Here is a 15,723-nt window from a genome sequence, read left to right on the forward strand (position 1 = left end):
TCACAAGGAATCCACAATGCAGGTGGGATCAGAGATTTTTCTAGCACAAAGCAAACCGATCACAGCAAAAATCTTACACTCTCTTTGGCATTTCCTGCAACTGTTACAGTAACTGTTCACCTTTAATATGTCATCCATGAAATGTGCTGTAATGATGCATCGTATTCTAAACTGCTCCAGTCATTTCACCAGATATTGGGATGCATGTAACACTTGGGAAAGGGAGGGCTTCCTTTCAGGCATCAGTGTTTGAGAGCAATAACTCAAGAAATGAACTACATCACTCAATAATGTCTGCAAGATATTCTGACCTAATAAGTAATCATGAACATTTATAAACATAAAAGCTTCAAGATATTTACAGGAAACAGAAAATAAAGTCCTGGTTCAATTGATTATAAAAAATTTAAATACTTGAGTCCTCAAAATTAATGTAGCCCAAATAACCTGCATGGAAAGACTGTTAACATATGATACATTTACGATATGAGGGAACAACAACTTGTTGTAAGTAGAAAGGGCTAAGATTCTACTTATGAAAATATACAATGAAAAAATTTCTCCTTAGTAAATGAAAATAGATCCAACAGGTAAATAGACATTGATAACTGGAGTATAAAAATGATCTGGATATTTAATTCCACAACCAGTTAGCATTTTGAGACATGATGTAATGAAGGCAGAAGGCAGGTAGTCAGCAGGTTTGGAGGAACAGGGCGGGGGGGGGGGGGGGGGGGGGGACATGAAGAGAGGAGGAGGACAGGAAATTCAATAGTTGAAGTCAACTGCTGTGTTGAATGTTTTGTATTTACTACTTAATTTTCACTTCCTTAAAGTGCAGTTATTCTATTTCATATCTATGAGATGCATGATTATATAAAACACTGTATCAGAATATGTAATGTGCACGTTATTAATCACAGTTTCAGTAGTGTGGCACATATCTTCTTATGATGTATTCTGCAATGATTTTATATTTTAAAATGCAGAGTGACAATTGAGAGCTATAATTATCAACCTTTTGATTACTAACTGAAGTAGTAATATAAGTGAAAAATATAACGTGTAATTTAGGGTAATGTAACATTGTGGGGAAAAGAAAAAAAAAAAAAGAATAACATATGGGATAGTCACAACAATTTTGTTGTAGATAGCGAATTCTTCATTACATAACACTTCATGGATATCTATTAGATACTTATTTTTTGCTTGTTTCACTTCTTTTATTGCACTCAGAATATTGAGCTCACCAACTGATAATATGTTACAAATAGTCATAATCGATAATGCAGGAAGATATGAAACCAAAGAAGAGGTCAGCTTTGTGCCAGCTCTACAGGAGTCTCACCTTTGAATCTAAAACCTCACCAGGCCGCAATTTTCCAACCTGTAGAAAAACAATGTAATTGAGAGCAGTGTACGAACAATACAAGAAAGCGAGGGATGGATGCTCCCAGTGTGATTTGTAAGCCTCACACAGCAGTTCAGGGAAGGGATTTGCAGACAAATAAAAGTAAATAATAGATAATGCAGTCAGTATAAAGAAATTGAAGCAGCAAACCCTGTAGAAACAAAAAGATACTGAAACAAAAGCAAATGCAAATAAAGAAAACTGGTGTTTTCAGCTATGAAATTAAACCTGTAGCCATTTGCAAATAAATTTCTGAAAAACATACTGTAGAAGAAATAAAATCTGCAACAATTGCTGGGATGCATTTACATAAAAAAGAAACATGAATTAAAATAAAGTGAAGAAACAAAGCAATGAAGCAAAAATATTGGGCTACAATGATAACATAAAACATGGTGAACAAACACTGTAGAACAGAGGTAGGTGACCAGTGGTTACTATAGTTGTCTCTCACCTTTTTCTCCTCAAGGACTTCACCAGGGCGTAATTTTCTATTTTCCTAAAAGTAAAACTTTACTTCAGTAAAATGTCATCTCCCAGCAGAATAAGTATACAACCTATCAGTAATAATCACAGAAATGTGTAGATTCATGATTCTCCACTGTGTATCTAGGTGTCCTCAAAAAATTTTATTGACATTGATAATCAGTGATCTATTTCACTGCCCACATGAAGCGTTGGTATCATTCATATCACTCATCTGGGAATCACTTTAAACCATTTTAATGAAGACTGACTCTGGTATTAAATGTCCACAGAGAGCAACAATAAAGTTGCTTCTATTGAGAAATGAAGTCAATGGGCATAGCCTCTTTGTATTTGAAGACCAGACAGAGGTTTATGAGAAAACCTTACTTCTTGGTTATCTTGACAAAACAAAGCACGTTGGTGGAATGTGTCTCTACAAAAAGGATAGAAATTAAACAGTGAATAATACATAAAGAATAGTTCACTGTTTTGCACATTACAGTTAGAACTAATATATTATTTCATATATTGGAATGAGAATTCTGAGAATGGAAAATTTAAATTTTACACAACATCTGATTTGATTGATTTTCAAGCTTAAAACCTTTATTTTATTTCATTTCATTACTCTTCTTCTTCAAACTCTCACAGCGATTGAAAAATATCAGTTAAGCATGATCTGCTGATTCTTGGATTAATTACTATCAATGATTTTGGTATTATAAATAGACATTTGAAAAAGTAAGGAAGGCTTCTCATTACTCGACAACCCACATTCACAGTTCAGTTCCCAGAAGTGTACCTGCTGCAATCTACTGAATCTATACTGTAAGAATAAGATTTCTGCTATTTATATGAGTCTTCTGAATGTTTCACTCTATCTACAGACATAACTGAAACATATATGATAACAGCAGAGTTATTTAAAATATGTCAACTTTGGTAAAATTTCAGTCCTCTACAGCAACACTCAAAATACCTAGAACAAAACAACTGTAATTATGACAACAGCAAAAATATATATGTACTGCTTTAAGAACTTTTCCATGGAAATGATCTACTCCAATGAGATTTACCTGAAAAAGTAGAAAAACAAATAAAGACATAGCAACTGAAATGACAAACAGACTGCTGTGCCTTATGCCTTAATTCGAAGAACCTGCAAGAATCAGAATAACAAATTCTGCATTGTTTCTCTGGTGAGTTATGCCATGTAGGAGATAACATAAACATACGATAAAGTAGAATATTGGACTGAAAACTTTAATATGTTCAAGAACACTGAAAGAGTGACATATTGCATATTTCAGAGATAATGAGCTTCTGCTGTCACCATCAAGCAATCTGTATAAAATAATAAACATGGCAGCATTATATGAAGGAGTCAGCATTATTAAACACATCATTACCTAAATGAAAAGTTTACTAAGCATTCTTGTATTTTTCAGTTGGCTTTGGCTGTGGTCACATTATCAGTACTGTCACATGTATGTAGTAATTTGAAAAATATAGGAGTGACAGGTCAAAAATGTAGCAGAGGAGGATGGATCAACCATTTAGAACACTGAATGAAACAAATGAATCAGTCCATCCTGAAAGGGTCTCAGTCCAGTTGAGTGACTTTTAGGTAACACAAAAAAGTTTAATACTCTTTAAACATCTCTTAAGAATTATTATTCAGTAACATTGCTTGACATTCAAGCATTAGATTATAAAGAGAGTCTGAAAAGTTTCTGACTTCAACATGAAGGTAGCAACAAAAGTTGAGGAATTCTTTGTGCATGTCTAGAAGGGCACTCACTAAAATTTCAATCATTTTGGACACACAGTTGTTGCTTGACAGTCGTTTAAGAGAGTAGATGCACGTGTTTTTGTGAAAATTAAAAAAAAATCAACTATTGAGCTTCCATTAGATTTTTGTTTTTGAAAAGCAATACTCCAATCAACTTAAACACAAGTTGGCCACTGTTTACGGGGACTCTGCACCATCAGTTACCACCATGAAATTTTGGGCAGCTGAATTTAAACATGGCCATACCAGTTTGGTTTATGATGAATGTTCAGGGCGACCAAAAACTGGAACTATTGACAGTAACATGGCTCATGTTCACCAAATAGTATTGCCAGATTAAGGTCAGAGAGATAGCAGATGCTATGGGCATATCTAAAGAACATGTTGCACATATTGATTGTAAATTTAAGGATGAGAAAGCTGACTGCACGGTAGGTGCCACGATTACTCGCTCTGTGCCGTCTCACACCTCAGCAGCTGCCATGGCAAAAATCCATGAACTACAGTTTCAACTGCTTGACCACCCTCCTTACTCACTAGATCTAGCCCCATGTGACTTTTTTTTTGTACCTTCAGCTAAAAATTTAGGTCGGAGGATAGAAATTTTCATGAAACGAAGAGGCCATCACATTCATAAACAACTATTTGCAAAGAAAGACATCAATCATTATTTGGATGGGTTAAATAGATGGGAGCATCACTGGAAGAAGTGTATAGACTTACAAGGAGATCATGTTGAAAAATAAAGATACATTTGAAGAAAAATGTCATTTCTTTGTTAGGTTGCAAACTTTTCAGACTGTCCTTGTGGAGTGGGTGATGAAATAAACACAAAATAGTGGTGCCCTTTCTGCAAGGCATGAAATATTTTGATGCAGTTAAGTATTTTTTGCCTATATTTCAACCAGAATACACAGAAAAATACTGAGCTCCAGAAGTAGTAGACCATACAGACTGGCAATGAGTATGAAAGAAATCACAATGCTGTTTATTTTCCTGTGCTATAGTTAAACAAAGCTTTAAAAACATAATTTCATCAGTAACTCCTTCCAATATCAACACAGTCTTTGAGATTCATAGGTGCTGAACCTATCGACTGTAATCCTTTTTGAGTTTTTGTGGAAAAACTCTAGTCATGTAAATTTCACTTACTGGACATGCACAAAATTCATCATAAAATTGGTATAGTATATAACAAAGCAGTTTTACTGAATCTCTCAGCTTGGCAGATTTTATTGGGAAACATGCTGTCATGTATGCTACACTAATGAGCAGACTAGGAAAAGATTATCCTGCTTGAGCCACACAGAAAGTAAGCTTGATCATATCATCAATGTAGTATTGGGATAACAATGCAATCAGGAAACTTGGACTCATAAACAAAGTGCCTGTAGCTGTTGCTGTTAAAGTGTCTCTTTTTGTGTTGAGGACACTTCTTTCAGCACTTTCTTCTGACAGGCAAGTCTTTTTATAAAATTTCCAGAAAGCTTAAAAAAAAAAAAAAAAAAGAGAAAAGAAAAGAAAAGAAAAAAAAGAGAAAATGAGCCCTGACTACAATATCCTTGTAATTCATATACAAGTCCCCCATCTCTTATGTAAATCTCATCTCATTTTCTTCCCACAAGATTGATTTCTCAATCTCTCTTTAAACTTTATGTCAAGCTCCCTACTAGAAACAGTGGAAATAGAGAACGTAAATATGTGCGGCATATGTCTTCAGTGTTGCCACTGGTATACACACAAAAGGCCTCAGGGATGTACTGAGACATTTTCTCCATGTAAAAATACAATGCATGTATCAATTACTCTGCTTTATGAGCACTGGATGAGAGGTCCTTTCATCATAGGATTTTAGGTTAGTCCCAAGGAATATTATTCCAGTAACAAGTCAATTTCTCAAAAATTGTGACTGAAGCCCTTTCAGTATGAGCTAATTCAAACAAACAGGCAAAATTAGAGGAAAAAGAAAGTAATTTACTTATAAGTATTGTCTAATTCTACATTTCTCATTCATTCTATGAGGGGGCTGTCTACAGTAAATAAGATAATTTACTTTTACACATTGTCCATATTAGTAATCTTTTCCCTATCATTGGATCCAACTGTGAAAATATGATAACCAAATCTGTCTTTTATTATCTTGACTACCTGCTGACGCATTATTTTATTTTATATTAGTTAATTAGGGATTAATTAGTATCAGAGCTATTATGAATTCTCTCTCTTCACATATTAAGGGACAACACCATATAACTTGTTTGTTTGTGCATTCCAATGGTTACTAGTAGTTACTTTATAGACTGAAATGTAACTTTTCTTGAATCTGATTTCATATCACAACAGCAAAAACAATACTTGAATGAATTTTTAAAGAGCTAAAGGCAAATAAAAGGGTTGGAAAAATAACTGTATCTTACAAGGGAACCTCCCGATCGCACCCCCCTCAGATTTAGTTATAAGTTGGCACAGTTGATAGGCCTTGAAAAAATGAACACAGATCAATCGAGAAAACAGGAAGAAGTTGTGTGGAACTATGAAAAAATAAGCAAAATATAAACTGAGTAGTCCATGGGCTTCATAGGCCACATCAAGGATAATGTGAGGTCAGGAGCGCCGTGGTCCCGTGGTTAGCGTGAGCAGCTGCAGAACGAGAAGTCCTTGGTTCAAGTCTTCCCTTGAATGAAAAGTTAAAATTTTTATTTTCAGACAATTATCAGAGTTCATGGACTCACACATAATCAGCTTCGCTCTCCAAAATTCCACGACATGTTCAGATTTGCTTGGACATATGCAGGATTTGACGGTCTACACACGGAAAAATTTGAAAACGTTAAAAACATGTTTTGACAGAGCACAGAGGAAACTGTGCGACTGTCAAACTGTTGCATTCATTTGTTGCAGTTTATGTAACACACTCTTATGTTTTCATCACTTTTTTGGGAGTGATTATCAAATCCACAAGAAAACCTAAATCGAGCAAGGTAGAAGAATCCTTTTACTCATTCGCCAAGTGTACAAGTTAGGTGGGTCGACAACATATTCCTGTCATGTGATGCACATGCCGTCACCAGTGTCGCATAGAATATATCAGACGTGTTTTACTGGATCAAATGTTTTCGGTTCCCATTGTAGAGACACGTCCTTTCGTCTACTAATCGCACGGTTTTGCGGTGCAGTCGCAAAACACAGACACTAAACGTATTACAGTGAACATAGACGTCAATGAACGAGCGGACAGATCATAACTTTGCAAAAATAAAGTAAGTAAACATCTCGCTCGAGAGAAGACTTGAACCAAGGACCTCTCGCTCCGCAGCTGCTCACGAAACCAAGGGACCACGGCGCTCCTGTGCTGACATCATCCTTGATGTTGCCTATCTTGCCCATGGACTACTCAGTTTGTATATTTTGCTTATTTTTTCATAGTTGTACACAACTTCTTCCTGTTTTCTCAATTGATCTGTGTTCAGTTTTTCACGGCCTATCCACTGTGCCAAATTATAACTAAATCTGAGGGGGGTGCGATGGGGAGGTTCCCTTGTTAGCAAAAGTGACGATGAAGTACTTTAATTACTTTATAAAATTAAACTGTGGTGAGTCGATCATCTCTTCCCACATTATGATTTTAATTAGTCTGCTGCTACGATTTTGGATTCAACTGTGTATTATTCATGTCCTGCGGCAGCCATAAATCTATTTGTATCTATTTCTGCAAGCCATCCTGAGTGGAAACATACAAATTGATAATACAGAATTGATTTCATTTTTTTTTCTGTTGGTTCCATTGGTTATCAAAGTGAAAAAGAATTGTGATGTTTTGTTGATCTTTAAATGTGTCATAAAACACACCACTAAGTAGTGGCATCTTCATTTGATGTTTATTCAACACAGGTATAGCTATTCAGCATTTATTTATACATTTATTTGTTGGTACTCCAAAATGGAGGAAAATTGATTGTGGGTCAGGTCACATTCCAATTATTATAAGAAAACTTCCTTATTTAAATCTGATTTTTACAGGCTAACAAAGAAATAAACCATTCCTGGGAAAACTAAAAGCTTACACATTTTATTTATTCTAAATATACACCTAATAACTGTTGTGCAGCTACTCAGCCACTAGATATGTAATAAAAAAGAACAAAAATAGAGAAAATATCTTTCTTTTGGTCTTGTCACTGGAAATGAAATGAAAAATTATGGAAATAATACATATTACACATAGTTAAAAGATTACGAGTTAATACTATTTATACATTAAACATAACAAAACCAATCTAAATTATGTATGAAACACTATAAATAACTTGATAAAAAAATAGTTTTGTAATCATCAGAATCAATCTCTGAATGCAAATTAGAACTATTTCAGTCTTAATTTCATATCTTTTCTTTTCTTTTCTTTTTTTTTTTTTTTTTTTATAAGATTTTTTAAATTAGGCTGTAATGTCCCATTTGCATAGAAGTCATTAAAATGGTTTACAAGTTCTACAATTATAAATAAATGCTAGTTAATCAAGATAAAAATGTGTTCTCACAATGATTGTGTACAAAATTCAAATAAAATTTTGTCTAAGGAAAAAAATTGTGTGAAAGACATCTAATAAAATTTTATCCCCTAAAGAAGACTTTTACATCTTAAACCATACGCAATCGTTAATATTATTGAAACATTTATATCCCAGATAGCATTTATCAGATAAATTAAAAGTTTTTATTACATTTACCATTTTTATCAACTGAATTTCAGTTATTATTAATCAGAATATTTTTGTACAATTATACACTTAGGACCCAGTTTAACATCTGGTGTATGGAATACATTTAACAGATAGGTCTGTAATCTTAAAAACCATCTTATATTTAAAGAAAATTATTAGTAATTTAAGAAGTATGCACACAAAAGGACACCTTTATGGGAAATAATTGCACAAACCTCAAAGCAAAATCAATGTAACAGTAGGAGAGGCAGGTCACTACTCATCACATGGATATAATCACAGTGATAAGCAGCATACTTTTAACAAGAAGGCAATTACTTAATTGCAGAAATTTAACAGTTGCTTCTCAAAAGCATAGACAAATCTCGTACAGGTTCTAAAGCTCTTTGTACTTGTACTTGTATCCCTTCATGCCCTATGTATGGATTTTCATTATTTATTTGACAATTATAAATATTAAAAATTCAAAATAGTAAGAACAGTAAGCCATCAGTCATCCATAAAAGTTTGGGAAGGCTTGCTATGGCTTCATAATCTGTATAAAAACATGGGAGGCTCTTTGTTATCATAAATATTTGTTGGATAAATTGAATTAAATTGTTTGGAAGACAACTTATTTTTATGTGATATTTAAAATGCAACTAAGTGTATATATTAGACACTTTAAGTAACTGAAATGAACTGCGGAAATAAAATAAAGTAGCAAAATTTTTAATAAGTCTTTCATGAGGATATGAATGAAAAAGCTATTTATGTTCCAGTTTACATTTTATCCACGTTTTAAGTACTAGATATGTATGAAAGGTTAAGTATACACTAAGAATTTTGGCAATATTTAAAAGAAAAGAAACTTAAGTAAACTACACTGACACAAAGTAAATATCAGTGACTAACAGTCTCTGGATTGCAATCACTAAAAGCATCTATGATTACTGATCATAATTCTATATGTACATTAATTATCATTTAAAAGTAACGAGAGCAATAAATAATTATCCAAAAGATGGTTGAGATGCAACAGCACAGGTCACAACTGCTACTAAATAAATGTAAGAATTCATGGAAACATATAAAGCTACAGAAAGTTGCATAAATGTCTGAACTCCACAACAGCTGTTCAAAAATTACTTTAACCTTAAGAATATTTACTACTTTTCCTTTTTATGTGTAAAACCACAAACTTCTCCTGTTTCTGATAACAATTCCTGGATAAAATTGTACATAGTTGCAAAAAAAACATCTATGTATAGAAAGTTTACTTCTAGTTATGATGTTCCACCTATGTTCTTAATTTTTTGATAACTGTAATTATATATAATACTAGTTTAAAATATTTTATCCATCTGCCTGCTGCTAACATAAATCTCAGGACATGAATGCATAGGCATGTGAAAGCGAATCAAAACTTCCATGAATCTATTGAAAAATTTTAAGAAACCTTCTTTTATTCAAGTCAACAATCTGTACTAATGGGCTGTCACAGCTGAGATTTTGAAATAAATGAGACAGGTCTCCAGTTGTAATAAATTATTTCATGTTTGTATATTGTTAACTTTCTTTGTCATGGTACTAATGAGACTAGAACATTATTGGTGTTTCTGCAGAGGTGAAACAGAAGTTTATTTTCCTATTAACTCCTCTTTTCAAGCATCAGAGTTCCTTTGTAGAGCTAATTTCACTCTATATTTAGTAGAACTTGCATTAATTTGTTAGATGTGCATTAACTGTATGTTCCTGCAACTCCAGCATGCACTCAAAACCAATCCTACTTGTGAGGACATCACAGTACAATTTTTATGTTCTCTACAGCTACTACAGCTTCTGAAATAGTGTACCTAGCAATGATCTGTAAAGGTACAACAAAGAGCATTGGCAAATTTTACCCTGCATACTACCAAAAACGTTGCTACACACAATCCCAGAGAGACACATAAGGACACTTACCTCATCACTGATAATGAGACTTGGCCTTCGTTGTTGGTCTTCTGGTGGAATAAGAGAGCCTCGGCGGCTTGGGGGCCCAGATCCTGGTGCAAGGGAGCCTTTCCTGCTATCTGTTCGTGTTGGTGTTTTCTCTCGGATCACTTCAATCTTGGGACCCTCAGGAGCTTTAATCTCAGGAACTTTCATTCCTGGTTTAGACTTGTCCACAGGCTGATAATGAGATAAATATTTTATGTCAAACACAGGCTGTCCTAACTGAAAGTAATTACTTCATATCCATCACTTCCCTATCAATATCACACTGCCCACCAGCAACAGAAGGGAGTTCTTGAAACTATGTGGCACTGTATCACAACACTCATGAATTGATGATTTCTTTAATTTTACTCACCATTTTGTTTTAAATTCCAATCAACTGCACATCTCAAGTATAACACACTGTCCCTATTACCACTTCAAACTTTCCGAGAGATAGCAAGCACACTCAACCACTTCCAACCATGTCTAATCGTGTTGTGTGCCAGCCAGCTCCTAGACAGAGCTGAGCAGGCAGATCTCATCAGCCTGACAGTCTGGGAGATTATTTATAAGTTTCCCTCTACACAATTCCCTTCTCATGGGAGATTGCAACGGAGTCATGGTGGGAACAGGCTCTTTCAATGGATGCCAACTGGCTCTGCTTTCAAGGCAGAAGAATTAAATAGCTGAGGGAACAGTGAGAGTAAAGAAGTATGAAGTGTTTCAAAACTAAGATGGTATAAATAGAATGGGCATGAGCTGAACATCAGATATGAGTCTAAACACCTGCTTCTGAATAAATCATGCAGTCAACAGTCAGCTATAATTTAAAATGATATTTTACACAACTACCTTTTCTTTAAAGCAGAACTAAGTATAACCACACAGAGGCACATGACTAAAGAATTTGACAAGAAGAAGTGTGACTACATTTATATGTTTAAATATATAATGAGCTAAAAGTAACATAGATCATATGAAATGTGAGACACATAAGTTATGCGTTGCAAATCCTCCTTTACTGTTGCTGGTATTCACTGCCTGTCAAATAATAAATACTGTACTGTGAGTGAAGTATGGTGTATTTTTTGTAACAATAAAATATCAAAATATTTTACTATGTTTAATTTGATAGAAATGATTTTAAGAAAGCACTGTCTTGCTTGAAGAAGGTAGTGCACTTAAGTAGGTCCAAGCATGTGCTCTGTGAGGGAATGCTGTGATGTAACAGCCCTCACACAGCATGAAGCTATATTTAGCTGCCCTGTACAGAGCAAACAAATAGCATGTCTAAAATAAAGACCATGTGAGAAACAGGTTGCACATTTTCAAACTGGCATTTTGTTCTCCCTCATGAGATATATTCCAGGCTGTTGGATGTTACATTACTTATCCCAATTAATAGATAAAGGAATCTTTGAATCTATCTTTTCTATCAGAGCATATACTGTAACAGAATAAACTGAATCTTTCATTTAAGGACACTAAATTCATTCAACACAAAATGATATAGACATTTGCAACATGTAAAAAAGAGAAATGTATGAATATCAGTAGGTGTGACTAGCAATTATTCGACTACAATAAAAGCACCTAAGGCCATTCAAGGCAGAGCTGTCATGCTAATGCCAATAAGTAAGAAAAAGTGGCCTTATGAAATCAGTTTTAAGGTGTTTCTGTTGCTGTCAGCCAACAGTCTTCATGATTATAACACTAATATTTTACATCTAAGCTTTCCTAACATTCATTTTATTTTGCAATAATTAGGCTATTGGGAAATGCATAAAAATTTTGTACAAAAAAAGTAAAGGGCATTATCAAAACTTACATGGAAATTTATCCACAGGTTACATAGCATCTGCACAACATGTGATACCTGGACATACAGCAAAACTACTATTCAAACAGTTACTTTTATTGTATCATCCATTAGAGCATAACTGGTTTCGGAAGTGTTCTGTTACAAAATGCATATCACTAGGTACTGCATGTTCTGAAATCAGTCATGCTCTTACTGATGGGGAAGAAAGGTAGTTGTTCAGCATTTTATTCAGCAATAAGTATGCTACTGAAAAATGCCTAATCATTTTGTGTGAATAGAAATGCAAGGCATTATCAATAGGATACACAATATCTGTTTAAAATAAGGTATTTGGACACATAGCAAAACTATTTTTCAAATTGTTACCTTTATATCATCCAATAGAACATAACTGGTTTCAGAATAACTGTTATGTTACAAAACACACATCATTAAGTACTGCATGTTCTGAAACGAGTCACACTCTTACTGATGAGAAGAAAAGGTAGCTGTTCAGAAAATAGTTTCTCCAAATGTTTATTCAAATACAGACCCACACAACTACATTATCACAGTGAATAAATTAAAGCCAACATAAGATACTTTTGTGTGACTGACTGCAAATAGTACACAGTCTCCTTTCAAACAGGCTCTCAATAAAACCAAGTACAAGCTCAAAAATAAATAGAAAATGAAAAATAAAGATATAATGCTACAATAATATAACATCTGTGTCTACAACAATATACTCAAAGCTTCAGACTAAATCTACAAACAAAATTAACTCCAAGCAAAGATTCTAATCATCATAGTTAAAGAAATGAAAAACTAAATAGGCCAGCAGTCTACTTAACTACATAAGATTGCATTTAATATTTCTGTTCTGTGTATCTGTTGGGGGTGACTATTTCATGAATTAGAATAATTAGGAAACTGATTACATAGTCTTACTCTTAGTATATTCATTATATCATAAGTCTGTCAATTTTGTGAAACACAATAAGGTATCCTAGTGACAGTGGTGCAATATTACCAACTTTCTATTTTCAGAGAAACTTGCTGTTTGTTCAATAATTCACATGCACTGACCTGGATTATTTGCAAATGCAACTATTTGTAACTTTATGCTTTTGTTGGATAAATTTTCAAATCAAATAACAATATAAAAAATGTTGGCGTGGACAGGAATCTACAAAATATGGGATAAGATTAACCACTTCAAATTCACAGATACATTCTCAGATCAGCCTTCCACTACACAATACACAAAGCAGTATGGATGTTGCTTGCAAAAAAATGAGAACATTTTTGTGGAAAACTTACTTTACATATTCCTTTTTATATTGTTTTTGCATTATTGCCTGTTCTGTCCAAGTTTTCATTTGTAATAATATAATTAGACACAGACTAAAATCATGGAAGGGAGCACATTCAAGAGTGCTGGGTTGCAACTCCCTGTTGAGCTACTCACATTTAGGTTTTTCATGGTTTCTCTAAGCTGCTTATTTCAAAAGCTGGGATGGGGCCTTTGAAAAGGAAAAGGTTGATATCTTGGCCATTCTGAACTAGAACTCCATCTCTAATGATCTCATTATTGACAGACTGTTATACTCTAAACTCTTCTATTGTTTCAATTACACAACAAAAAAAGCAGGAAGCAGAAAAGAACTTGTGGAAGGTACCATCTTGGTCCTCATCTAAATTAATTAATGGTAACCAAGGGAAAACAGATTTTAGAATGTCTGAATGAGGATTTTTATCATTTTGTATTGGTTCTGCACCTGTTGGTATTTCTTCTGATAATCATTATTAAATTGGATGGTGACCATATTTTAAATACCTGTAGTTATTTATTGTGAAGTTTCCATCAATATGTGCTCTGCACAATGCTTTTCAATAACCCAAATATAATAAATGTACTGGAAATTTTTTCAGGAAACTACACAAATGTAAGGCTGGATATTGCTGTTACTGATGGACTGGAAGTACATGCTGTGTGTATACATACTGTTTTCACTTTCTCTAGCCAGACAGAAATAGTTTAAGGTATCCAATCTCAATTCAATAGAATTGAATAGCATTACTTTTTCCTGTGTAACCACTTAGTGGACAATATGTTCAACAACACTCCAGATCAACCAATTAATCAACTATGTATGCCTTTTACTCATTGAAAAAATGAATGCAGATTACTAAGTACACCAATTCAAATGTGGTACAAAAGACAAACTGCAATGAAAATATGTGAAGACTGATAAGCAACTAATAATTATAAAGTTGTTTCTTAAGTTTAAACTAAATGTAGGTGACAAAGAGGAGCCAAGTTCAAAAATAAATAAATAAATAAATAAAATAAAATAAAATAAAAGGAAGACTTGTCTGGTTTCTTTTACTGTTTTCCTTGTTTGTTCGTATTTTCTTCTTTATGTTTTCAGTTCCATAGTGAATCTCCTACCTGAACTGAGGACTGATTGCTACAATGGTGTTCTAATGTTTATTTCACTGTTGTAATCTCATTTGATGCTTATTTCTTTGCTTTCCTTTTATCTTTTTGTTCCTTCTTCACCCAGCTATGTGCAGGAATCCATCTTTGTCTAGATATTTTCACCCACCACCAGGAAGTTTGTCTGGCTTAAATGTTAAGGCATTCTCTAATAAATTGCTAAATTTTTCTTCAAGTTTTTATGAAGTGAAGTGGGCTGTGAAACATCAATTTGTGTGAAAACTGTAACACACAATAGTTATGGCTTGAATAAATACAGACTTGGAGGAGGTGTTTAACAGTGCACAAGGAATAATATACTAAGACTGGAGAGAGATGGCAAATACAAGCCAGTAATTTCCTCTTCTGAGTGACCTAAAATCATAGTTACGCCAAGCTCAGTCAATGAAGAGCCATCCAATAAAGAACAAATATGCAAGCAAGTGTCAGCATGACTGAAGTTAAAGGGCACTATACCAGCATGTAAGCCAGTTTGAATGATACCAAGTGATTGATTTTCAGAAACGGGTTTGTTGTATTATGATATTTCATCATATTCAGAGAATTATACAACAGTGATACAAGTGTGAAACAAGTGGATTAAAGAGTATGATATGCAGTAATGAGGGAATACTAGACAATACAATATGATCTCAGCAAGGAGATGACTGCCATCTTCTCCAGATAACAATAACAGGTCATACAACTTTGTGTACAGTGGTGGCTCAACACTAGAGTACTATTACAAGTGTGGACCTGTATGTCTTGACTGTTTGGCACCTTCTGGACTGATAGCCTTTTTGTCAGTATCAGCTTCCATTATCACAAATGCCTCAGAATGGAAATAGGCATCTGAACTTTGTTGTTCGCATGCTGCATGGCAAAATGTTGTGTTTTAGGTAGAGTTACTCACAAAACCATTCTATAGTGTAAAAATGAGATGTTCTTCAGTGTTTCATAGGTGACTGGTCAAAAGTCACCAACATGCACTGTTATGAATTGCCACCATTAGTTCGCGAGTCTCTGAATGTATCTGTAGAATGCAGTTCATGAGGTGAGCCAAACGCTTGCAACTTCATTTACTCA

At 34.0% G+C, this 15,723-nt stretch overlaps 1 protein-coding gene across 29 annotated transcripts in view; it reads right to left on the reverse strand.

The window, feature by feature from the left end:
* The window catches only part of LOC126248677 (twitchin), a 523,948-nt gene that overhangs the window by 300,277 nt on the left and 207,948 nt on the right, over positions 1 to 15,723 (reverse strand). For 23 of the 29 annotated variants that reach the window (XM_049949935.1, XM_049949936.1, XM_049949911.1 and 20 more), the window contains 2 exons: positions 10,337 to 10,546; positions 1,866 to 1,910 (listed from right to left, as the gene is read on the reverse strand). In XM_049949935.1, coding sequence (XP_049805892.1) covers positions 1,866 to 1,910; positions 10,337 to 10,546 — 255 coding nt within the window. Of the gene's footprint in view, positions 1 to 1,348; positions 1,388 to 1,865; positions 1,911 to 10,336; positions 10,547 to 15,723 lie in introns of all 29 variants that reach the window. The other 6 variants (XM_049949938.1, XM_049949937.1, XM_049949925.1 and 3 more) reach the window with 2 other exon arrangements.

Source organism: Schistocerca nitens, chromosome 3 (genome assembly GCF_023898315.1).
Source record: "Schistocerca nitens isolate TAMUIC-IGC-003100 chromosome 3, iqSchNite1.1, whole genome shotgun sequence".
Lineage (NCBI taxonomy): Eukaryota > Metazoa > Arthropoda > Insecta > Orthoptera > Acrididae > Schistocerca > Schistocerca nitens.